Raw genomic sequence first — 24,454 nt, forward strand, 5'->3', positions numbered from 1 at the left:
ACAGACGAATTTTTTTAATTATCTATGGTGTCTGTCTGTCCGTGTGTGATCGCGGGATGCTCTCGGAAATATAACGTGTGTATTTTTCTTTGCGGAATATTAAAGTTTCTCTGAGAGAAGTTGTGTTTATATCAAGACCAGACCTGACTACAGTCCACTAATAGAAGAATACAACATCTGTGGCCGAACGGTTACCATGTTGAACTGCCAAGCAGAGGTCTCGGGTCCGATTCCACCGAGCCGTGGGAAATTGAGTCGAGTTTATAAATGAGGACTCCCGGATTCGAGTTCTTTACAACACTGGCTCTATTTTTTATGGCCTATATTTATTTCTCTCGTGGACTTGGGTGTAATTAAAGTTTGTGGTTGGCTATGTGTGTACCCATGGCACTCGTGATACAGTGTTTCCTGAGTGCGGGACTATGTGGGTAGGCATTATTATAACAGTCCATTTTTTTTAATTTACAGCAACAATTGACGTGAAACGCAACATTTACGCCCTGGGAGTGTGCTCGTCAGGCACTCAGATCTCTCTTGTCGAGAACTTGGGCGAGTATGACCAGATGACAGAGTCCTATGTGAAGGTGTACGACGTTGGCCGACGTAGGGATCACGACGACGACGCGGTAAGTGTTATGCTCTCGCGGTAAGCGAGTGCTAGACTCGACTATAAATTATCGGAGTGAGATAGCGATACAGCGCTCTCTTACCCACTTGCTTAGTGTTGAGCGTACGCGATGCGTGCGTAAGTCGATAAAAAGAAAGGAGGGTAATTAATAACGTAACAGTATTTTTGAACTAAATTTGTATTAACATTCAATATTTGAATGTGAATTACTACACAAAAACAAGACCTGATTGTTCCAACCGCGGAAGAAACAATGGAAGCGTCTTAAGCCTTGATTACTATCGGAACATACAAGGTAGTGCTCAAAACTGAAAGGACAATGGCAAACTCCCACATTTTGTTGATATAAATTCTATGCGTCTGTTTATGAAAAATATGTGAAAATATAGAGTTCTAATTCCTGAACAAATTTTGTTTTGGGTTTACTATTCTGAGAAGCAGGAATTTAAAATATTCCAGTTTGAAGTTTTGGAGGTTATGTGTTACGTAATTGAATAAAATATATTCGTTGTATTATTATACCAAAATAAACAACAGAAGCCTTAAACAGAGTTAATAGAAGCTGAATGGTGCTGGTGGTGGTGAGTTTGTGGCGTGACGAAAGTTTACAGGAAATTATTATTTTGTGTACTGTACTGATCAAAAGGCATGAAGTTAAGCCATAACAAAAAAACTGAGTTAATTAATAACATACCGCAGACTATTGCACTGGTAACTTGGACGCAAATAATTTTTTTGTGAAACGTGTCATCTATCCCTGATTTTGGGAACTTTTTTGTCAATTTTATCATTTTCTCGCGTGGCATTTTGAAGAACAATTTATCGACTTTATTTTTTGTAATGAAGTGGCTAATTTTTTATTAGCTTATTACAAATCGGTCGAGTAGTACAATTGATATTACGTCAACTAAATGTGGACCATATCCATACGCAGGTACTAAAGTTCCTTTTTTGGCGGCTAGATAGTTGTAGATATCAGTCTGGTTACATACTAAATAGTCATTAGAGTTTCTTTTAAATATAATTTTATTTCCAGACTTAGATAGGCCGCTGTTATAATTTGAAAAACCTAATGAATTTATTCAAACTTGTAATTAAGGCATTAGAAGACGCTAAAGATTTCTTTGCACTATGATTTACCATTGTTCTTTCAATTTAAAAAAATATATATACTAGCGCAGTCGTTATGAAGTGATGTGATATCACGCGTAAAAATTAGCTGAAAGTTTGCTCTTTACGCTAAATAATAATTATTCCTTATCGTACGTGAGTTATATAGTTGTAAATTCAATGTCAACAATAATAAAAATTAAATATACCAGTGGATTTATATTCCTTATTTATGTATATTACATAATATAGTTGTACGTGTCATTATGTTTTTTTTTTTCATCGAAAGAAAAAGTTAGGTGCACCACAGTCCATCGTCAAGTTCGAATTTCAAAAACCTGTTCCAGCGTGGAGAAAACGCTTTTGCGCGCAGATTTCTAATGAGAAAGAAAGCCTTTCCGAGCTAGTGAGGTGAAAACGTTGTTAATTATCAGTCTGTTTATGGATTTTCCAGGAGGATGAAGAAGAAGACGATCTAGCTGGAGGATCTGAAAACGACGACGATGATAACTCCGATTCGGGATCAGACAACGATGACTGTAAGTGTAAATATGCTTGTGAGATGCTTGAAGCAGTAAATAACAAAATTAACCGTTGTAATATTAAGTTTATTGAATATCACGACGTTTCACTACCACGATATCCAATTTTTATTCCGAGACATTTAATTTTTTCCATGATATTCAATTTTTCTCTGTGAAATTACTCCACTAGTTTGTTATAATTATTAATACAAAGATCGACTAAAGCGACACTTCGAGAAATTCCTACGATCCGGTTGTATTCGAACCAGCGCTTTTAGCGTACCGTGCCCGACGCTCTCTCAGCTGAGCTTACGGAACAAACTAGTAGCCTTAACGAATTTTTACCCGACTTAAAAAAAATGCAGGTGATTACCTGCAATTCAACTGTATTTTTTTTGTATGTATGTTACGCCATAACTCCGACCGTGTGAACCGATTTTGATGATTCTTTTTTTGTTGGAGAGAGGGTACCTCTGGGGTATTGATCCCATTTCAATTTGATGAAAATATTCCATCTCTAAGGGTGGCAAACTAGGGGATGAATCTGGTTTCACGCACTCTCCGGTAACCTATTTCAATAAAACTTGGCACATAGAGTAATTCCACGAACTTTTGAGGTCAATATTTTTAGTACTTAGTAGCAGTAGAGCTCCTTGTGAAAGAATTCGTCCAGGTTAGTACTGCCACCTTACCTATTTCTGCCGCCAAGCCGTAATGTGAGCATTACTGCGTTCCGGATTTGAAGGGTAAGAGTGCTGGTGTAATCACGGGCACATGAGACTTGTCAACTTATGTCTCAGGGTGACGGGCGCAGTGGCAGTGCGAACTTTGCGATTTAAAGTTCTGAGTGGCACTGCAAGTGTTAAGGCCCGTTTAGATGGAGAGAGTTTATCGCACGCTTCGTGACGAAAAATCGAAGATTATCGTATCATAATGTTTACATTGAGGCAAGAAGTAAAATATCGCCTACGATTATGTCATAGGAGATTCGCAAGCAACTTAGTCGCCTCCTCGACTGTTTACACAGAGAAATATGTAGTAAGGTGATTCTTGCTTACGAGTTTTTGTCTTGTCTAAACTCGATCTCGTATGACATTTTTTTCAAGTTCATATGATAATCGTACAAATTCAGTTGGAACAGTTTTGAGTGCGAGAATTGCCATTCGAGTTCAGTGATTACTGCGTTATTGACTATGGATATACCGAAATGACGCAAAAATCATTCTAATTTAATCTGTATAGAAATATATATTTTTTTATACTTTTTTTTAAATTTTGTAACATTTCTGAACCCAAAATTTATTTTCGTTCTGATTTCATTAATTATTGTCTTAGAAAAGCAGTGATAAACAAAACACCCTCGCGCACTGCACTCATGGTAGCACTGGCTGGCACAAAAACTGGAAATACGATTTTTGCTGTCAAGTTCTGTTTACAAGGAGACGTTCAATATTCAAAGGCGAGGCGATTATCGCTCACGTGGACGGTCAGTAATCGCGAATGTTTAGACGAGGAAAGTTTTTTATATTCTTTCGATCATCGTATCTTCGAGACGAGAAACTCACTCCGTCTAAATGGGCCTTTATGGACAAGCGTGTCGTTTACCACCAGACACACGACTTGGTCGTCCCGTCACTTGACATAATAAAAAAAAACACAAGCACATAGAGTAATTTCTGTACTGAGATTACTCTATGTGCTTTTTGCAGGGGGTCTACTCTCATTCTCCGTCCAATATCCGTCCGAAACAATTACTGACAAATAAGTAATACTCGACAAAATTGAGTTGATTGATTTGATTTTTGCAGTGCCCTTGCAGGGTACCACATGCTTAAAGCTACATAATTCTATGTTTTTGTAAGACCTCTTGAAAAACCATGTGGTAGGCAAATAAATAAAAAATAAATAAATTGAAAAGACAATGTCGAGTATGAAGCTTCATTCGCATCATGCGTCTTTTAACTAGTCGAGTATTACTTATTTGACAGTAATTGTTTTGGGACGGATGTTGGACGGAGAAAGGGAGTAGACCCCCAGATCTTTGTTTCTGGTTTTTAGCCGCCTTCAAAAAAGGAGGAGGAGGTTCTCAATTCAACTGTATGTTTTTTTTATGTGTGTTACGCGATAACTCCGGTATTTGTGAACCGATTTTCATGATTCTTCTTGGAAAGAGGGTACCACCGTTTAATTTTGAAGAAAATCATCCACCTCTAAGGTTGGCTGTTCACGCATGAAGATTCATTTTTGTAAATAGCGCCTAAATTTTATTGTAAGGAGCAATTATTCTAATGGTTGATTTTGCTATTCTCCAATTCAAGGCGTTTTTCTGTCTCAATGTACTTTGAGTAGCGAGAACCGATTTTTATCATCTCCTGTGTCAAGTGCCGTTTAGTGGGGAACTAGGCGATGAATCCTGGTTTGTGCACTTTCCGGTAACCGATTTCTATAAAACTTGGTTTATATGTAATTCCACGTACTTTTGAGGTCGGTTTTTTAGTACTCTGTACAGAGTTGTACTGAGATTATTAACGACCTTTTTGCCGTACCGCCAACATTCTTTTATATAACCATAATGTTACTTGCAGTGGCGTCTAACCTTCTCCGCAACGCTGTGATGGGCCTCGCGAGCGGCGGTAGCTCTGGAGAGTCGTCGCAAGATGACGCCAATGTGCGCCCGCGCAGACGGCGACGGCGGAACCGCAGACGGGTGAATTTTAATATATAAATACTAGAAAACCGTAACATTTCCACTTCGGACATTTATTATGAACAGGCTTCGTTAATAAGGACTGTCAAACCTAAAACCAGTTTTAGTTTTACTTCTAGAGTACATTCAAAACAAAAAAAAATAAGACCGCCTTTACACTTGTAAGTTCAGTCCGTAAAAAGCTTACCAAGCATTAATGTGAGCACAACGAGTATATAACCAGAAATAGAAACTCATCAGACAAATGGGCCTTATATCACTTTTAAATATCAACTCTCATTTGCGCTAAAATCACAAATAAAAAACTGGAATAGTACAGCGCCAACAACTGACCTGCATGCACGTCTCTGTACATTCCAAAAATATTCTGTATATATCGTATGTATGTATCGTATCAACGTATGTCTCAGGGTGACAGGCGCGTTGGCAGTGCCCCTTCGGTCTTAGCGATTTAAAGATTTGCTTGGCACTGCAACTGTTTTGAACAGGCGTGTCGCTTACCACCAGGCCCACGTCTGCTTCGTCGCGTCACTTGGTATAATGAAAAAAAAGTAGAGAAAGAATTCGGTGAACGATTTAAAAAAGAAGTAAGAAATTACAGTAAGCTTCTTACAAGAGTGTTTACATTCGCAAATTAAGTTAATTACGCAAGTTATTTACGTGAGTAAAACTTACAAATGTAAAGGCGGCCTGAGGATTATTACCATACTTACTTGCTTTATGTTATATTTGTGAGAAGTCAACGTATGAATGTAGATTACGGCTAACGCCATCTAGCGATAATAGTACTAACTACTTAGAAAATTTTTGTTTCTTTAGCAGCAACAGGAGAACGCAAGCAGCGACAGCGACGGCGTAATGGACCTTGGCGATATCATCGAGTTTGAGCTCGATTAGGGAACATAAGAATAAATGTGTTGATCAGTAAAGTTATTATTATGTAGTTTTATTGAGTGAAATAGTTTGTGTTTATTAATTTTTTTATTTAGTTTAGTAATAACATGACCACGGATATTTCGACCCCTCCTGCGTTTTAAAGTTACAATTCACTGAAATGAGCGTAACACGTGACTTTAGCATTTCTCAGTTTTATTCGGCAAAGCTAGTACTCGCATAGAGTATTATAAAGTCCTAGATATTAGTTAGATGAACAACCAGAATTTATTTTATAATCTTATACTAACGCGGATGTGCATCAACAAGCGGGTAAACTAAGAAACTGGGGGGATTGGGTGACAGCATAAAATTATAAACTGGTAGGGATCACTTTGGGAAACTATGGCCTAGCACTTGATACCCCGTAATTATTTTGTTTCAATTCGATTTTATTAATTTGCTTGTGATCTAATTTTGAGCCTTGATGCCAAATTTGCCAAAAACAAATATTTTAATCTACTTACACGTTTCATTATTATTGTATTTGAAATAGTTCAACTTGATCGTCATCACAATCCTTTGATTTGGTCGTCTGGCAATATCAAGTAAGCAAGAGTTTATAGTGAAAAACTCCTCTGAAGCTGGTCTCGTTTATGAAAATAAATAAAACCAATTTTTACCACTTGTCGCCACTTTATACTTTATTGGATTTAGATTTATTGGACTGTAATACCTATGTACCTGGTTCAAATATTCTCAATGTAGATATTGAGGGACGACAAAAGATACTTAATTTATAGATATACAGGGTAGAAAAACACTGAACCATGATTAAAACGTTCATAACACTACATTGTGCTATGACGAGGAACCGTAGAGGTGTACCTCGTATGTCGCGTACAAACCCCCCAGCACATCTCGCCTATGTACTGGGGCGGAACACCTTGAGAGGTGCCCCCAGTGGACCTCCAGCCTCCCCTTTAGTCCAACCTCTGCCCAACAGGTTTCAAGCTTCGATAGCTATTAATCGCGGTGCAAGCTTACATACCAGCGAATACCGACCCGATTGATGCCAACGATAGGCCAGTCATAAGCGTCAATGAGGCTAGTCTACTGCGGGTCGAGTCAGCACGTTGCAAATGGATAGTCATTGAACATGTTTCGTAACAATATTAAACTCGACAATTAACTTAGTTGTGTGTCTTTCCACCGTGTCTATGCATGTCGTAATGTTAAACAGTACATAGAGGAACTTACCAGTTGTTTATCTCTTAGGGTACATTCACTTACACAGGCATATCTTTAGTTTTAACCAAACTGAAGTGCACTCGGGTCCCACCATTGCCGTTGACGTTACTGCCGTCTCGATAGTGTCAAAATAAAAAGTTAGCAAAGGCAAAAGCAGTGTTACCACAATACAAAAAATGGGTGAAATTCGTTTACTCACCAAATAATTGATTATCGCGTAATTCGCGACAGCACTGCAGAAAAACTGAAAACTGGTCTCCATACACCATAATTTGGCTTTATTGGAATTTGAGTACTGAATTTACAGATAACGTTATTTATCTTCATAGTTCTTTCAGTTACAAGTAATAATCAGATTGTCAACGATCCTGTAGTTGCTGTTTATCCTATTAATATCAGTTTTTTTTATCAATGATTCAATTTATTTGATTATGAATTTTTCTCTATTTTAAATATCCGGTATCCGGCTGGATATTGTTTTACTATCCGGTATCCGGCCGGATAATAAAAATAGGTCGAATACCGGATAGTTACCGGATATCCTTTTCATCTCTAAAATTAACTCTTCCTAATATGGGCAAATGGCGCCAATTTATTCCAAACAAATCTGTGTAAGCGCCATCTAGTTGATTTGTTTGTTATCACTGGAAATTAGAGTAGCTTTGATAAATTGCAGCTCGTCAATGTAAAAAAATTTTTGACGCGTCGCAACATCTGGTGTAACCAATAGGTACTAAATACCTGACTACTACGCTTTCTTGTATCGCAATTAGCAGTGCTCTTCAGTTATTGTTCCATGGTAATAGACATAGCGACGGCAAATACAATACATATGTCTCGCATAGCAAAATGGTGGAGATGAAAATTAGACTATTGCTTTCGGATCTAAACACCAACGTTTCCACTTACCATTCACCGTCCATGATCACGGCCTGACCAAGATCGTGTCATCAACCAGTTATATGTGTAATATTAATGCTAACCATCGTGTTCTGAACAGTACTTACAAAAATTGTTAATAATTATTACAAAGACCGAAGACTTGAAAAAATTCCTTCGATCCGGCCGGATTAGAACCGCCATCTTTTAACAAACCGTGCCAGACGCTATGCCAGCTAAGCCACGGAACGAACTAGCGCTGCCCTGCTAAGCCGAAAGGCGGTATCTCTGAGATACGCCCTTTTAGTTTTTTTTATACCATTCCATAGCTATAATAATTTTGCATTTAATGGTATAATCTAAACATCGCTATCTAACTTAAAACATTAAAAAAAACCTCTAAGAAGTTTTTTTATATCTCAATATTTTCTTAAATTATTAAGAGATTTGGCGGCATGTTGTGTTTATGAAGCCAAATAGGCGTATATTGGCATAGGCTAGAAACGCTTAAAAATAATTGATAACAATATTAATCAATTTCTAATGCAATAAGCGGTAAGCTCATCTTTCCTTCGAACTTCGAGCTAGTTGCGGAGTTAGTGCTTTTGCGCTAAGTAAATGTGCGTATTATTAGTTCGCTAAGGTTTGAGATACGGATGTACCGAAGTATGGTAGGTACTTAAAATGGTCTTTAATATCTTAGTATTAAGGATTACACTCACTTGCATGTGACAATAGAGCGTGTTGTGACATGAAGATAAACATAGCGATCATTTCTTAGTTTGTTTTGTTTGCGGAAGGAAGCAAATCTGTTTTGTGGTGTTAAAAATAGGGAAAAAGTTAATAAAACACAGTGTTTATAAATATACAGTGACAAGTTTTTGTTATTGATATCAAGGTAAGTTTTTATAGGATAATTCTCTAGTTTCTCACTTTCTTTGAAGTTAATTTCAAACTTGGAAGCTTCGATAACGACACTTCAGAATTACAAGTATTTATCTGAGTTGGTAATAGTACAATCAACTGGACGTCAATTGTTATATGTTGACCTTTAGAGCGCCTTAGTAAGGCATGAAATACGAGTCGTTTTCGTAGTGTAGGTATTACACACAAATCAGTCACATCACATCAGAGTAGCAGGCATATGTAAAAACACAACAAGTTTCACTGTTTTTATTGACGATAGTGTAAAAGTCTACCTGTGGTTCATTAGCCTACTGAGTAATCTACATAGGTAACCAAATTGAATGAAATTATAAAACTAGTTGAGCGAAATGTATGTTTTAATGTTATATAAGGAAATGGATGTTGATTTGTTGCAGATCAGCCATGTCACACAGAAGCTAGAAAATGATGATGGCCTTAGCACAAAAAGATAAGTCTCGGAGAGAAAAATTTAAAGGTTCAAAGAAACTAAAGCGTGACATCCAGAATATCGATCCTGACTTTTTTCCTAGCAGTGATGCTGACGATTCAAATGATGACTATCCTTTATCCGGACGAAGCAGCGCAAAACAATATTTTGCTGAAAAGAATCAAAATATGATACCAAATGTTTGTTTTACTGACGATTACATTACATTAGAACCATCTACTTCGAAGATTGAAACCGTCAATCAGAACTCGGATAACTTTGATAACATCTCGATTAAATCTTCGGATTTATTAACATTTGGCTCTATTCCCATCAGTGAATATAATATCAATCCTACCGAAGACCCATCACCGATTACATGTCCAAATAGTGTAGAATTTAACCATCAAAATGTAAACAACGCAATTCCAAACATGACGATTGGGGAAGAGCAAAACTTATCGTACCATCAACTTCTTCCAGTAGTAGCGCAAAACCATAATCAAGAGATAATTACGAATAATACAGTTGATAATATTGATAGTGCTTGCGCCGTGTTAATGAAGACCATTGATGAGGAAATATTGCATACAACCGATGATGAGTTCCTACATGTTGACAATGAACAAACATTAAACATTACTATCGAAAACGTACAAATACGAACAATGAATACAACACAAAATGACGAGATAAATAAAGAAAGTTCCGTTGATTTGATAACTTATACTAAAACAGGGACAATAAGAAAGACAAAGAAGTATGATGTGCCCTTGAAAGAGCGAAATAAAACTAAAATTATAGAAAAAAGGGAAAAACATGACGTAAAACCTCCATGCTCTTCATCATGCAGGCTTTTATGTATTATAAACATACCGGAAGAGCAACGAAAGCAATTGAATCATTCTTTTTGGAGTTTAAGCAATAAAGACAGAAAAAATTTTATGTTGCACCACACTTATTCCCAACCTGTGAAACAGAGAACTGTCAATGAATCTGTTCCAACTACTTACAGAAGACAAACTACATTCTTCTATTATCTTAAAAACTCACAAGGTTCGTCATGCAAAGTATGCAAAACTTTCTTTTTAACTACCTTGGGTTATAATGCAGCTAACGACAAGCCCTTAAAGACTGCTTTAGGTAACAATAAGGATGACTCTGTCAGTGCTCCAGTGGACAAAAGATGTACTAACACTCCTCACAACAAAATTGACGATGGTCCTATAAAGGAACACATATTTAGTTTTGACCCCAGGATATCGCATTATAGACGTGAACACGCGCCCAAACGCTTGTATTTGCCAAGTGACTTGTCTATTACAAATCTTCATACAGATTTCCTAGAAAAAAATCCTTCGATGACATGCTCTTACGATAAATACCGAAAAGTTCTGCAAGATTTAAATATTTCGTTCGTAAAACTGGGTCACGAAGAATGTGAAGTGTGTGAAGAATTCGATTTGCACGATAAAACGCATGATAAAGACAATCTCAAGGGAGACTGTGAATGCTGTACCAGGTGGGCATGTCATATAGAACGAGCTAAGAGATCAAGAGAACAGTATCAATCTGACACTAACTTAACCAGCGCTGATACCATTGTTTACTCCGCAGACTTACAAAAAGTCATAATGCTACCGAGAATCGATATGTTTAAGTCGACTGTATTCACTCACAGGATTGTTGTTTATAATGAAAGTTTCGTCCCTACTGGAGCTAGGAAAGGTTCAAAAGAATCTAGTATCTATCCCGTACTTTGGCATGAAACATTATCTGGACGATCTAAAAATGAGATCATAAGCGCGTATTATCATTTTTTTATGTTCTATCGAGATATGAAAAATATTGTACTCTGGGTGGATAATTGTTCTGCTCAAAATAAAAACTGGACATTTTTTTCCTTTCTAATTTATATAATAAATTCTGATGATATCAATGCAGATTATTATAAAATACTTTGAAACCGGGCACACGTTTGTGTCTGCAGACTCTTTTCACCATAGAGTAGAACTGGCGATGAAACGGATGAAAAATAAAATATATGACTTTGATGATTTTTGCAAAGCTGTAAGTAGTGCTGGTAAAAATGTGAATACCAAAAAATGACGTTAGATGATTTCTATGAGTGGCAAGACTACACGACCCAATACAAACTTTCCCGGCTGTCACCACGACCTTACATTAGTGACATTGTTGAAGTGGAAGTTAGCAGAGGCAGTTTTGATATTAGCTACAGAACTAGTTTCGATAATGAACCCATTACGGCAAGCATTATAGGTGCAAAGTTCTTAAAATTAGAGAAACTTCCACCCCCAACTAAAAAAAATTGTACCTGCAGGAATTTCTCAAACAAAAAAAATAAATCTTTTAAAATCTTTTTCCAGTTTAATACCTGCTAATAGGATGTCTTTTTGGCGAGGACTGCCAACTTTTGATTAATTTAATTTCATAGAAAGCAAATAATGGCTTTAATTTTTTTTTTGTAATTTGCTGATACGGTCAATAAAGTAATTAAAAAAAAATTTAAATGATTTTTTATTACAAACTAATAAGGTATTTTTATCAAATATAAAAATTTGACTTTGTTTATGGGATACTCTATGAGCAGATTAAGGCTAAAAGCAGTATCTCAATTTTTGAAACTGTTATTTTTAATCAAAATAGCGGTATCTCAGAAAATAGGTATAATGGTACAAGTTATGGATAATTTGGGTATGTCAATAAATCTATAAGGCAAATTTACGTATAAATAAGTGTTAGCATCTTTAGATGTTACGGACGGCCGTGCGCGCCTGGCCGGTCAGAGCTGAAGTTCAGACGAGAATGATTAATTCAAGAGCTCTGATTGGCCGAGCGGCGTAGCGACCCATTGATAGGACCGGCACGATGTGGGAGACATCGTGCCGGTATAAATATGGGCGGATTTTGGTTTGTATTTAATCACTTTTCGAATCACTTTTTGTATTCACTCATGGAAGCACTTGTTACAATTTCTTGTTTCGTAAGTCAGATTGACATTTTTGTTTTATATGAATATACAGTCCATTTTAAATCAAGGAGTTTTTTATTATCGAAGGAGAATAAAGCAGGAGTTCAGTTTTGCGGGCTGAATTCTCCACATTAGAAATATTTGTTTTTGAAGGTGCGAAAATACAATTTACAAAAAGTCGATTTTCTCAAAACTTACTCCGATTGAGATAGCGCTTTTCGGCTTATCAGGGCAGGCAGCGGACCTCATGAATTTCTCTATGCGCTTGTTTTGTCGGGTCTAACCTTAGAGGATGGAAAACTTAACATCTTAATCAGCTTTTGTTCCTTGGTTTTATTACAAAGAATTTAACACAAATCGGCCAATGCCATTTAGCGGCAAAGTGTGGAACTAACGTCCCGTTACAAATGTAACTTAACTATATTTGATATAAAAAGCTTTGGTAGTCAAATGTGACCTTTGTATGAGGTTCTCGGAATGTATGTGCGAAATTTGAAATTACCACGAGTCTTTCGGTGAAGGAAAACGAGATCAAACCTGCACGTCAAAGAAGGTTCACAACCATCAACCCTAGGAAAACGTTCTCAACTGTGACGTTCCCAATCCGCATTGGAGCAGCGCGGCGGACTATGGCCTAAACCCTCTCACCTCAGAGAAGACCCGCGCCCAGCATTGAGACTTAAAAAATATTTGTTAAATATAGAATAATGACTGTAATTTCATTGTATATATACAGATATTAGAGATACCCGAAAAAAAAATGATATGGCGAAGATATCAGACATACATACATACTCGTACATAGAGGTAAACATAAACTTGTAACCTAAGCTAGTAACAAATAAAACCAGATTAGTAAAAACGTATACGTACAATAAAGTACCAGTTAGTGTATCTGACTTGGAAATGGCTACATTCAAACAAACATTAAAACTTTGCTTTGAAAATCACGCTTTTTATAAAATCAACGAATTTATGGTTTCAAATCTAAGTGAACATAAGAGATGGGAAAAACTGCTTATTTTTTAAACGTTTAAACTTTATGCTTTTTTATAAAAAGCGTGCTTTTTTAAACGCTTTATCACTTATACGCTTTTTAGTTTGAAGCTAACAAAATTGTTTAGAAAACGTTTAAGCGCATAGACTTTTACGTGAAAAAAGCTTGCAACATTGTGTTGATAGCGAAAAGCAAAAGTAGACCACTAAAAGTTTTAAGGTAAGTTTTTTTTGTAAAAAACGAATTATATTATTATATAATTAAATAAAAATTTATGACATAACATAAAAATATGAACATTTTGTTCATTGGCCTTTAAAAGCATTCAAAAACATCAGTTGTTTAACTTTGTAGTTGTTAACCGTTGAAATGGAAAAAACTGCTTACTTTTTTTAACGTTAAAACGTACGTTTAAAAAGTGTGCTTGTAAAAGCGCTTTTCACTTAAAACACTTTTTAGTTTGACGCTTAAAGTCTTTTAGAAAAACGTTAAGCGCATGGACCAACGCTTTCGCTTAAAATGAAAAGCGTGCTTATGCGCTTATTTTAAAAAGCAGACTTTTAAAGTGCTTTTCGTAGAAACATCTAGTGAATATTCATTTTCTTAAAAAATCATGATGTTTCATCATGAGATGACACTAGTATGTATACCTGTATATTTCTGTAACTTGACTTACTTATAGGCAATGCACTGTGTTGTCTTGGTGAATAAATCATTTGACTTTGGTTGATGATGATATTTTGGTTCATGCAACTGTTTTTTTTTTAATAATATTAATTGACGGGACCAACAAGTCGTGAGCATGATGGTAAGCTATACGTCTGTCCGTAACAGTTGCAGTGCCACTTAGAGCTTCAAATCACAAAGATCTGAGGGGTACTGTCACTGCGCCCGTCACCCTGAGACATAAGTTGACAAGTCCCATATATCGCACTGCTATTACAGTAGTGTTGTAACTCAAAATATGTGAAAGTCAAGATTATACTATGGCTAAACGTAAAATTTGCATCTCTACACGTCAATAAACTCAAAATAAAATAAACTTAACTCAAAGGGACAAACTTTTCGTGAGGTAGTTCTGGACACACTGAACAGTCCTTACTCAAAAATATTAAATTATTTTTTTATTTGTAAATATATTTGGCAAGTAGGAAATAATTTAAGATGCCTGTAATAAACTTTAAATTATACATGGTCACAGGTCCAACAATGAAACACCAAAATTGCAAACATTCATAGTTCTGTTATTTTTAAAGTCAAGGGTATTTTTTTACACAGATAGCCAATTTAATTGAGTATCGAATGTCTTATACAGTTTATAGATAATGTTTAATATGGTTTATTTTTTTAAATGGGAAATGTTTCATTGTGTCCACAGGTATGTACACAATAAAACATCTTATATTCAACAGTGAAACAAGGTAATTATTTCGTTATTTTTGTTATTATGGGAATATTTTAGATTGAACGGAATACGCATAAACACGCGTATTCCATTCAATTAATCGATTCTAAATAGAATAATTTGTGTTCAAGTATTTGTTGATTACAAGTAGGCGTAATATTACTATAGTAGAAAAATACTATAATAAGATAGTTAAGTTATTTTACTTCATTTAAAAAAATGTTCATTAGTTAAAAAAAATTTAAGACTTTCATTTTTAATCGATCATCTTTTTGTAATAGAAGATCTTATCAATTAACTTAAATAATGAAAACTTTTAAAAGAAATTTTTAAAGAAAGAAAGAAAGAAATTTTTAAAAGCAAAGTTGTTTAACTTTTGTAGTTGTTAACCGTTGAAATGGAAAAAACTGCTTATTTTTTAACGTTAAAACGGACCTTTAAAAAGCGTGCTTGTAAAAGCGCTTTTCACTTAAAACACTTTTTAGTTTGACGCTTAAAAAGTAGTTTAGAAAAACGTTGAAGCGCATAGACTTTATGTTTAAAAAAAGCTTGCAACGTTATTTTGAATTAATTTGTTTAGGAAACAGATGGCGCCGGTAACCAACGCTTACGCTTAAAATGAAAAGCGCATAAGCGCATAAGCACTTATGCGCTTATTCTAAAAAGCAGAATTTTTAAGAGCTTTTTGTTTAAACGCCCACCTCTAGCGATAAGTCTGTGGTCCGAAATGTCACAGGGATCATTTTATCTCTAGGTGTACAAGCGATATTAGTTTTTCTCAGATTCGAATAGGACTTAGTGCACAATGCAGTGGATCCAGTGCGCAAATGCCCTAAGGGTGGCATAATAGGGGATGATTCCGGTGTCGCGCACTTTCCGGTAACCGATTGTTAACCTTTCGGTTTCAGTTTGTATGTAGGTACATATAAACAAAGTTTGAAGTCGGTTTCTTTTTTATTCTTTCTCTGTTTCTCTCTTAATTTACACTCGAACTATTTTCCCCCACTTTAGAAAGATCTGTCGATTGTAGGTCAGGTGCTTTAAAATCTAATGGTTTAACTGGTTCGTTGAGTCCAAGATAGGGTAATAGAGCTTTCTCCATCATTTTGAAATCTGCATTCGGTGGCAACCTTTGGTCGGGAATACCTATAAATGTATAAGAACACTGTAAAGAACTGGAATTAATTATGTATTTACGGGAATCGCAAGTGCAAAATTGGATGCAAAATGCGTGTTACTGACCCCGCGCCCCGCACCGGGCGCGTCAACTCGTCTCCGTACCGCACACCGCGCAAATCGCCTGCTCGCCGATACCTCTACTATTTGGGAGACCAATCTATGTACTTAAGTAGAAACTATTCGAGCAATAAACGTAGTCAGTAAGCAATTGAACGAGTCTTATTCCAATCCTGAGAAGAGCAAGATCCTGATCCTGAACAAATACTGTTCACTGATCCTGATCTAGACCATCGACAATGCACTTAGGACAGAATTCTGCCTCCTCATGCCAGACTGCCACGCAGAGGTCCCAGGTTCGATTCCCGGGCCGGGAGAAATATTTGTATGGCCTACATTTATTTCTCTCGTGAGTTTGGGTGTATATTGTGGTTGTCTATGTGTGTCCATGGCACCCGCGACACAGGGTTTCCCTAGTGCGGGGCTATGTTGAGTGTGGGCGTTATTATTATTATTTTCCAGGCTGATTTCTCATCACATTTCCTTCACATTCAAATTATAATATAATAATGCATTCAAATTAACACCCTTGATAAGAAATTTAATAAACTATTACAAAATCCGTTATTTTGTTTCGTATTTATTATTCTCGTGTTCGTTTATTAAAAACGTGATCGTCAAACATATCGGAGAAGATTGGTTTACATACGAAATTCTTGACTTGTACACTCATATTATCGGGCAAGTACAATCAAATGTGACAGAAGAAGAAGAAATGACAGGTAATGAAGATACATTGATGGTTGACGACGTAGATATAAGAGTCTAAAGGAAAATTAAAATTAGATTCAAGTTGTGTTTTTTACTATTATTATAACAAAACGAGGCATGTTATCATTGTGTTGTTGCAAAAATAGCTATTCTGAACAATTACAAAACTAGTTATTTTAAGATTACTATTGCAAAACTGTCTATGTTCAATTTTTAAAGGAACCAAAGTAAAAACTTTAATGGGTACCTACTGTCATTTTGTTTCTTCATACTGTTTATCTCTTTTTTACCACAATTTTCAGATAATTAAAAAAGTATCATTTAAAATCCGTTTTCCGAACAATAATTGTTTTTTTTTTTTTTTAGTTTACAGCTTTTTTATCCACGCATATAACGCAGTTTACTAGTGGACTACTAATTTCGAATATGTAACTAAATTTTGATTAATTAAAATGTTAGTTATGCCCTTTTTCGCAGAAATGGTTTCGATAACGGAAAAAAAACATTGTAAAGTCAACCTGTAATTTGTGTTAAAACGCGCAGACAGGAACGCCTATAATAGACAATCATTCGATGTTTGTAGTATAAATAATGTTAAAAAAAATTGTTAAAAAAATACCTGCTCTGTTAATGATGAATTTAGTATAATTGCTCTTTATTACCAGCGTGGAACTCTCGCCACGTACTCGTGGGCCGGGCGCCTCATGCTGTGAAAAATGATAAAAACAATAATTACAATAAAAAAATTATAGTCAAGTTTACTCGTCGAGTATACAGCGTGTCCCAAAATTCAACGATAAGCGGGCTCTGGAGGGTGGACCTGCGCATAACTACTTGAGGAAAAATAAGAAAAAAAATCTATCTCATTTTTTTTTTCAATTACGATAAAAAAATTGTTATTCTTCGAAAATTTACTCCCTTAATGATATTTTGAATCACCACGACCACATTTTTTCAGATATTTCTGATGTTTTAATTTTAACGGCCACCTAAGTAGTACTGCTGTCTACCACAACTCTTAAAAACCCTAAAATGCCTGCAGTTTTACACAAAAATCCATCAAAATATTTTTTTTCCTTAAAATTTTGAAATATTTTTACCTTCAGTCGACTTTCACTCATCGTTTTGTAAAAAAATAGCATGGACACCACTGCGGCAAGTTTTTTTAAAAATTGACGCAACTAACCAAGATTCCAAAATGGTATAATACTTTAATAAAACTAGGCGCCAAAAATATTGGTACCATTTCTAAGAAAGATTAAAATTCTTGATTATTGTTCTTGTTCATAATAATCACTTTTACTATGTGCCGAAAAAAGGTTATGTGTTGCAATTTCTTGGAATTTCAATGGCACGTGTGCGTAGTCGATACAATTTAGAAATTAGAGAGAGAGAAAAATACCGAGAGATATACGTTAGAAAGAGATAGATAGATGTCCTTTGTTGAATAGCAATAACGCAGGTAGAGAAGTTCCGGTGCTCAGCAAGTCAGTACGCTCTGCTCCTTTGTTTACTGCGCACCTTTCTGTAATCAATTGACGTAGCTCTCGTACTAACGACGGTATAAACGATAATCAGTTCAAAATACGCCAAAACTCCAATTCACAGTCCAAAGTGATGCCAGATCAATTTAGTTTGCAGATCACTTAAATCCAGTCCAATAAGCCAAGCCAAAAGTCGTTAGTACGAGAGCTACGATCGACATCGTATATTTTTGAAATTCCTGCTTAGTAATTCGTTTCCAATGTCATTTGAGAAAACGAGATGTTCTGGTTGGCTATCGCAAACGAATTAAGTTTGTGCCTACATGTACGTAAAACCGAAGGAAAATGAACGAATCGTTTTTATCAAAACGTACACATTTCAAACAGATTCCGTTTGAAGCTGCCATGGTGGTGGCATTGAATTTTAAGAAAACCTAATTTTCACACCTATTTTGAGTTTTCTCACATCGTAACTGATATTATCAACGCCGGCCGGCAAGTGAAACTCATTTTTGAAGACAAGATCAAAATTGTGGTAAGTTCTGCAGCCTCTGGATTCAGGAGACTCAGCTTTGAAGACCAATATACGCGCGTATAGCATATAGCTAATTGGTTCACATCGTTCTCAATGAAACTTACTCAATTACGATTAATTCTATGAAATATAAAGAATTTCTCGTACAGTATGTATTTATGTACATAAAGTTCATGTAGGGGTGTATGTCTGTCATATGTACATTGTCATAATTTTTATTTTTTATTCACATTCAAATTTTAATTTTATTGTACAATCATTAGTCCCGCAGACTTCATTTTTACACCACGGCTAGGGTTGGACCTTTGTATACGTCCTTTAAGAGTCTTTTCTTAGTACAATAAAGATTTTTTTTTTTAATAAATTGACTAGACTCGTTCCGCTCTGAACCCTTACGCACGCTGCGCCACTGTTGGGAAACTCTGCTCTAGAGAGTATCCGTGTTCTGCGAGGTACACGGCACTATGTGACCCAGCTCACATTGACCTTAAATCCGCCATATCACAGGCAGCAATAGTTCCAGCTTACCTTAAGAAACTTAAATAATTCGCAAGCGGTAGGTCCATTTACGTCCGTTTTTTTAAATATATCCCATTTGACATTCTTCTTTGCGGCGTAACGCATTATTTCGAAGTCATCTCCCGGTTCTTCGTTGTCGAACTGGTTGCAAGGGAACCCTAAAATTCGTAGACCTGGAAAAACATTGAATATAGAATCTTTTGTGTTTTTTTTATTTGTCACGTGATTATGTAGTGGCAATAGAAACCTGGGTGATTTTTTTCCGGTGAATTAAGTTAACGCAATGGAAATTGTGAAAGTTTGTCGCAGGAAGCACTGCCACTATACCTATTTCAACCACTAAGATGTACTGTATGTATTTAATAGTAATAGATTACAGGAAATACAGATGGCGTACGTATTTGGAAAGAAAGCAAAATGTTTTTTCGCTATCTGTGATAGTATTCAGGCTGACCGCCTTCATAAAGTATAGGAGTAATTATACATCAACGTCGAATTGCTCTTCAGGCTTCAGGCGTTTATTTTAGTACAATGCTTTAAATTGTCACATCAGTCCATCGCCTTACGATTTACAAAATTATATATCAAATTCACTAGTTTTTTGGGGTTTTATTTGCATCTGTGTATCAACCAAAGATAAGTAGTAAGATAGTCTGTGTAATAAATAAACAAATTCAACATAGATTTAGTATCAGTAAAGCTTCTCGTCATCATTTTTTATGATACCTGACAGACGACGCGCCTATCCATAATAGCTGTAGTCAGTCTTAAAACTCAGTCTTAAATCGCAAAGATCTGAGGCGCACCGCCACTGCGCCCGTCACTCTGAGACATTAATGTAAACACAGGAGTACTGGGACTTCTATCACAGGAAATCTCGACAAAAATAAAAATCAACACAAGTTGCCGTGATGAAGAAAAACAATATATTGATTCTTAAGTCGTCGTGACAAGGAACACTTTAAAAATCTTCAATCAAAATTTGGCATGGAAGATTGTTACAAAGTAGCGACTCTTATGGAAGTCAATTTCAATCTGTCGAAAGCAGAAACAATCGATACGCGGTTTCCGAATCAGAAACTTATTGGCAATTGTATCTCGCTGTTTGCACACGTCCAGATATTCCATTTGCGTGCAGTAAACTCATACAATATAACACTTGTTATAATGAATCGCATTGGCTCGCAGCTAAATGTGTATTGCGATATCTTTCAGGAACAACTAGCTATGGACTCAATTTTAGGAGAGGTAGTAATACAGTTGAAATCTCATCCGACGCAGATTGGGCGGGAGATAAAACTGATTGAAAGTCATATTCAAGGTTTCTGAGTAGGTACGGTTTTTGCATTGTAAACTGGTACAGTCACAAACAACAAAACGTGGCTTGTTCTAGCACCGAAGCTGAATACTATGCTCTTGGGAGTTTTGTAAAAGAGGCAAAAATGTTGAAAAAATTTTTATTTCAACTCCAATACAACAACAACAGTCGCACACTCAAAATGGTAGAGAATGAATGTTTTAGGAGAACTAAACACATAGTTGTTCATCATCATTTCATTCAACAGTGTGTTGATGATAAAGTAGTCTGTTTACAGTACAAGCCGTCAACAAAGTTAGAGGCAGACCTGTTTACAAAAGCCTTGCCTAAGGCAAAGTATGAGTTGTTTGTAAAATCTTTAAGTTTAGCTTACGTTACCGAACTATTATTTATTCGCATAATTATTTATTTATTTATTTATTTATTAAGCTTTATTGACCACAATACAAAGGGTACAAAAGGCGGACTTAATGCTAAAAGCATTCTCTACCAGTCAACCTCTGAGAAAAACGAAATTCACGAACGCGGTAAATAAACAGAATATTACGGTTATATTAAAATAAATGAAACAAATTCATAATTATATATATAACAAACTAACCTAATACCTTACTTAATAATAAAATACATACACTTGCATACATACAAATATACTATACATATACAAAATACTTACAATAACAGAATATGATGATGATTATTGCTGTGACAAACAATTTAGAAGATGCTCATGAACATTATTTTTAAAAGAAAATATATTAGGAGACCGTCTGATGGCGTCCGGTAGAGCGTTCCAGAGCCGTATCGAGTGGAGAGTAAAAGAATCTGACATGAAGCCAGAATGAAAGAGAGGTACAGTGAGTGATAGTGAATTCATGGAACGAAGTGGGAGGTCATGAGAGTCACAGAGATACTGAAATTTACATTTCAAGTATTCTGGATAGTGGGGATTGAAAAGAACGGAGTACAACGTACAGATAATTCTTTTCTGTCTGCGTTGACGAATAGGGAGCCATTTAAGTTGAGACCTAAAAGAAGAAACATGATCAAATTTCCGAAGGCAGAAAATGAAACGAATAGCATTATTGAGCAGGCGGTCCAACTTGTCTAATAGATTTTCATTGAGATCAGGATAACAGACATCAGCATAATCAATGAGTGGGAATATAAGGGAGGTGACGAGCAGGGTCTTAGTACTAATGGGAAGAAAATGTCGAAAGCGGTTTAGAAAACGTAAAGAAGAAGTAACCCTACGACTAACCTCGGACACCTGTAAGGTCCAGCTTAGTGAGGAGTCAATGTAAAGACCAAGGTTTTTTACACTACAACTGAATGGAACAGACGAGTTCTCATAAACTACTTGAATGAGCGAAGTATGGTCAATCTTGGATATCTGTTTAGATCCACCTAAAATAATTGCTTGACACTTGAAAGGATTAACAGATATCCCAAAATTAGTTGACCACGCACTAACACATTGTAAATCACTGTTAATGTCAGAAATCGCTGAATTAATGTCCTCGGCAGATGCCTGCGCGTAAATCTGCAAGTCATCAGCATAAAAGTGGTAAGAGCAGCTAAGTGAGAAAGAAAGAAAATTAATAAAAAGTGAAAATAAAAGCGGTGACAAGATTCCACCCTGCGGAACACCAGCTGCCAAATCACGCCAATCGGAGACTTTAGGACCCACGCGAACAGCTTGTTGACGATCACGAAGGTAGGACGAGAACCAGTCTAGTGATAATGGGGAGAAGTTAAGCGACTTCAGGATGGCAAGCAGAATGTCGTGGTCTACCATGTTAAAAGCGTTGGAAAAGTCGACGAGAACTATAGCAGTGACCAACTGCTTCTCCATGCCCAGCCTAATGTCTTCCACAACTTTGAGTAGGGCAGTTGTTGTGCCGTGTCCCGGGCGAAACCCAGATTGGAAAGGGGTTAGAAGGTTGTTAGAAAATGTGTAGGAAGACACTTGCTTATGAACAACAGATTCTAGAACTTTAGACAGGAAAGGAAGAATAGAGATAGGCCTAAAGTTATTAAGTTGTATAGGAGAACATATTTTTGGCAAAGGTATAATAAATGCCTTACGCCAGACACGAGGGAAATCACCATACTGCAAGGAGAAGTTGATGATATGGACAATAGCAGGGAGAATTTGATCAACAATGCTGACAATCATCACTCTGCTCACCTCGTCACATCCTACGGCTTTAGACTTAATAGAAAAAATTATTTTACGCAAATCGTCAGCTGTAACTGGTGAAAAAGAGAAAGAAACTGAAGAAGAAATGGGCCTGGAAGCAATAAGTCGAATAGTGTTCGCCTTAATGAAGGGATCTAAAGAAGGAGCAGACGAGAAATGGCAGTTGAAGTCGTTAGGAGCAAAAGGGTAGGAGTCAGGTTGAGCAGAACATTTGCCTAAGCCAAGAGTTCTGAGAAACTTCCAGACATTAGCAGGAGAACAATTACTTACATTATTATAAAAATATTGACGCTTAGCTGCCCTCACCATCCCATTACACCTATTACGAGCAGTCTTGTACAGAGTCCAATTACAATCCGACCTATCGCGCTTGTAAACCCGAAACAATCGATCACGTCTAGTCATAGCCATACGAATGCCCCTGTTAATCCAAGGAGCAGGAGGCCGCTTAACCCTAACAGCCCGTAGTGGGGCATGAGCATCGTACAAATTGATCAAACACTGGTTAAGGTTGGAGATTTTCAAATCAACTGACGAAGCACCATACACCCCAGAGAAATCAAGGTCAGCGGCATCCTTCCTCAGCATGTGATGGTCAAGTCGACCAAAATTACGCATCCATACCAAAGGGGGTTTAACTTTCGGTGGCCTTAATCGGTATTGCATGTAGATAAGGTCGTGCTTTGAAAATCCAGGAGCAAGCAACTGACCATGACCAGCAACGAAGTCAGGAGAGGTTATGATTAAGTCAAGCTGTGTATCATTGGAAGAGGGGTTATGATGAGTAGGCTCAGATGGCAAGATTGAAAGGTTCACAGACTTGACAATATTAAGAAGCTTAGTGGATTGCGGAGTGTTAGACAGAAGATCCGTAATTAGTCTTTAGTTATTCATTTGTACAATACGTTATTCAATAAACAATTTTATTTATTATTATTTATTTATTATATTGTATTTTGTACTCTCGCACCATATTTCTATTACTCAATTATGATTGCTCGTGTAAGGGACAGTGTTGGTAAACCTTTTCGCTGACACACCTTCTATGTATGTCTGTGATTATTTCGAATTTTGATTTAAGATTTTTAAAGTTCCTTGTCACGACGACTTAAGAATCAATACATTTATTACATACATTCATCACGGCAACTTGTGTCGTTTTTATTTTTGTCGAGATTTCCTGGGATAGAAGACTCCTGTTTTTACAAAGTGGGTATGGTGACAGTACTTCCCTGGACGAACTCTTTCACAGGCAGCTCTGCTGGTACTAATCCAGTCTCATACAGGTAACTACTGTCACCATTCCATTTCCGCAACCTAACAAAAAGACTCACCATAAGGAAAGTATATCTCATATAACATATTAAAGGCATCAAAATTATTGTCGGTCATACGTGATCTTGTTGCTATATTCACAATGATGCACACGTAGCCTTTATAATATTCCAGTCGTATAATTTCTCCTTTTAAACTTCGAGCTTGAAATTCGTGCACCGATTTCACTTGATCGTAATCTGGATTGCTCAAAGGTACATTCGTTTCCATTTTGATAGTGCAGTCGCATATACGAAAGTTTTGGTTTTCATCACAAATAATTTTGTTTATTTCGGACATTTTTGCCAAGCTATTTTACCAAATTACATATTTATCATTAAAAATAGCTTACGAAAGCAATTTTTCTGTCACCGTGAAGTTTCCTTCTTTCAAAATAGATAAAATATTTTTCTC

General features: G+C 36.3%; 2 protein-coding genes across 3 annotated transcripts in view; one reads left to right on the top strand and one right to left on the bottom strand.

Moving 5' to 3' along the window:
* The window catches only part of LOC113226060 (protein mahjong), a 59,683-nt gene extending 53,782 nt beyond the window's left edge, over positions 1-5,901 (top strand). The window contains exons 31-34 of one of the 2 annotated variants that reach the window (XM_026458573.1): positions 469-626; positions 2,193-2,277; positions 4,848-4,969; positions 5,789-5,901. In XM_026458573.1, coding sequence (XP_026314358.1) covers positions 469-626; positions 2,193-2,277; positions 4,848-4,969; positions 5,789-5,866 — 443 coding nt within the window. In that variant the 3' untranslated portion in view covers positions 5,867-5,901. The remainder of the gene's footprint in view (positions 1-468; positions 627-2,192; positions 2,278-4,847; positions 4,970-5,788) is intronic. The other variant, XM_026458574.1, reaches the window with a different exon arrangement.
* Positions 5,902-15,393: 9,492 nt separating this feature from the next.
* On the bottom strand, positions 15,394-24,286 carry LOC113226094 (probable phospholipid hydroperoxide glutathione peroxidase). Its single transcript, XM_026458612.1, has 4 exons — positions 24,061-24,286; positions 19,215-19,378; positions 17,287-17,374; positions 15,394-15,866 (listed from the first exon to the last, which is right to left on the bottom strand). Exons 1-4 carry the CDS (start codon positions 24,269-24,271, stop codon positions 15,697-15,699), a joined length of 633 nt encoding a protein of 210 aa, XP_026314397.1. The 5' UTR covers positions 24,272-24,286; the 3' UTR covers positions 15,394-15,696.
* Between the last annotated feature and the right edge of the window lie 168 nt (positions 24,287-24,454).

This window comes from Hyposmocoma kahamanoa, unplaced genomic scaffold (assembly GCF_003589595.1).
Source record: "Hyposmocoma kahamanoa isolate Upper Pololo Valley unplaced genomic scaffold, ASM358959v1 181, whole genome shotgun sequence".
In the NCBI taxonomy this organism is placed as follows: Eukaryota; Metazoa; Arthropoda; class Insecta; order Lepidoptera; family Cosmopterigidae; genus Hyposmocoma; species Hyposmocoma kahamanoa.

What these genes read in the sequence shown, in the direction of transcription:
- LOC113226094 (XM_026458612.1), bottom strand. Translation starts at nt 24,271, where the DNA reads ATGGAAACGAATGTACCTTTGAGCAATCCAGATTACGATCAAGTGAAA. An exon ending in AATTATTTAAGTTTCTTAAG is followed by an intron (nt 17,375 to 19,214) that starts GTAAGCTGGAAC and finishes CATTTTTCACAG; the next exon opens with CATGAGGCGCCCGGCCCACG. An exon ending in ATTCATCATTAACAGAGCAG is followed by an intron (nt 15,867 to 17,286) that starts GTATTTTTTTAA and finishes ATACATTTATAG; the next exon opens with GTATTCCCGACCAAAGGTTG.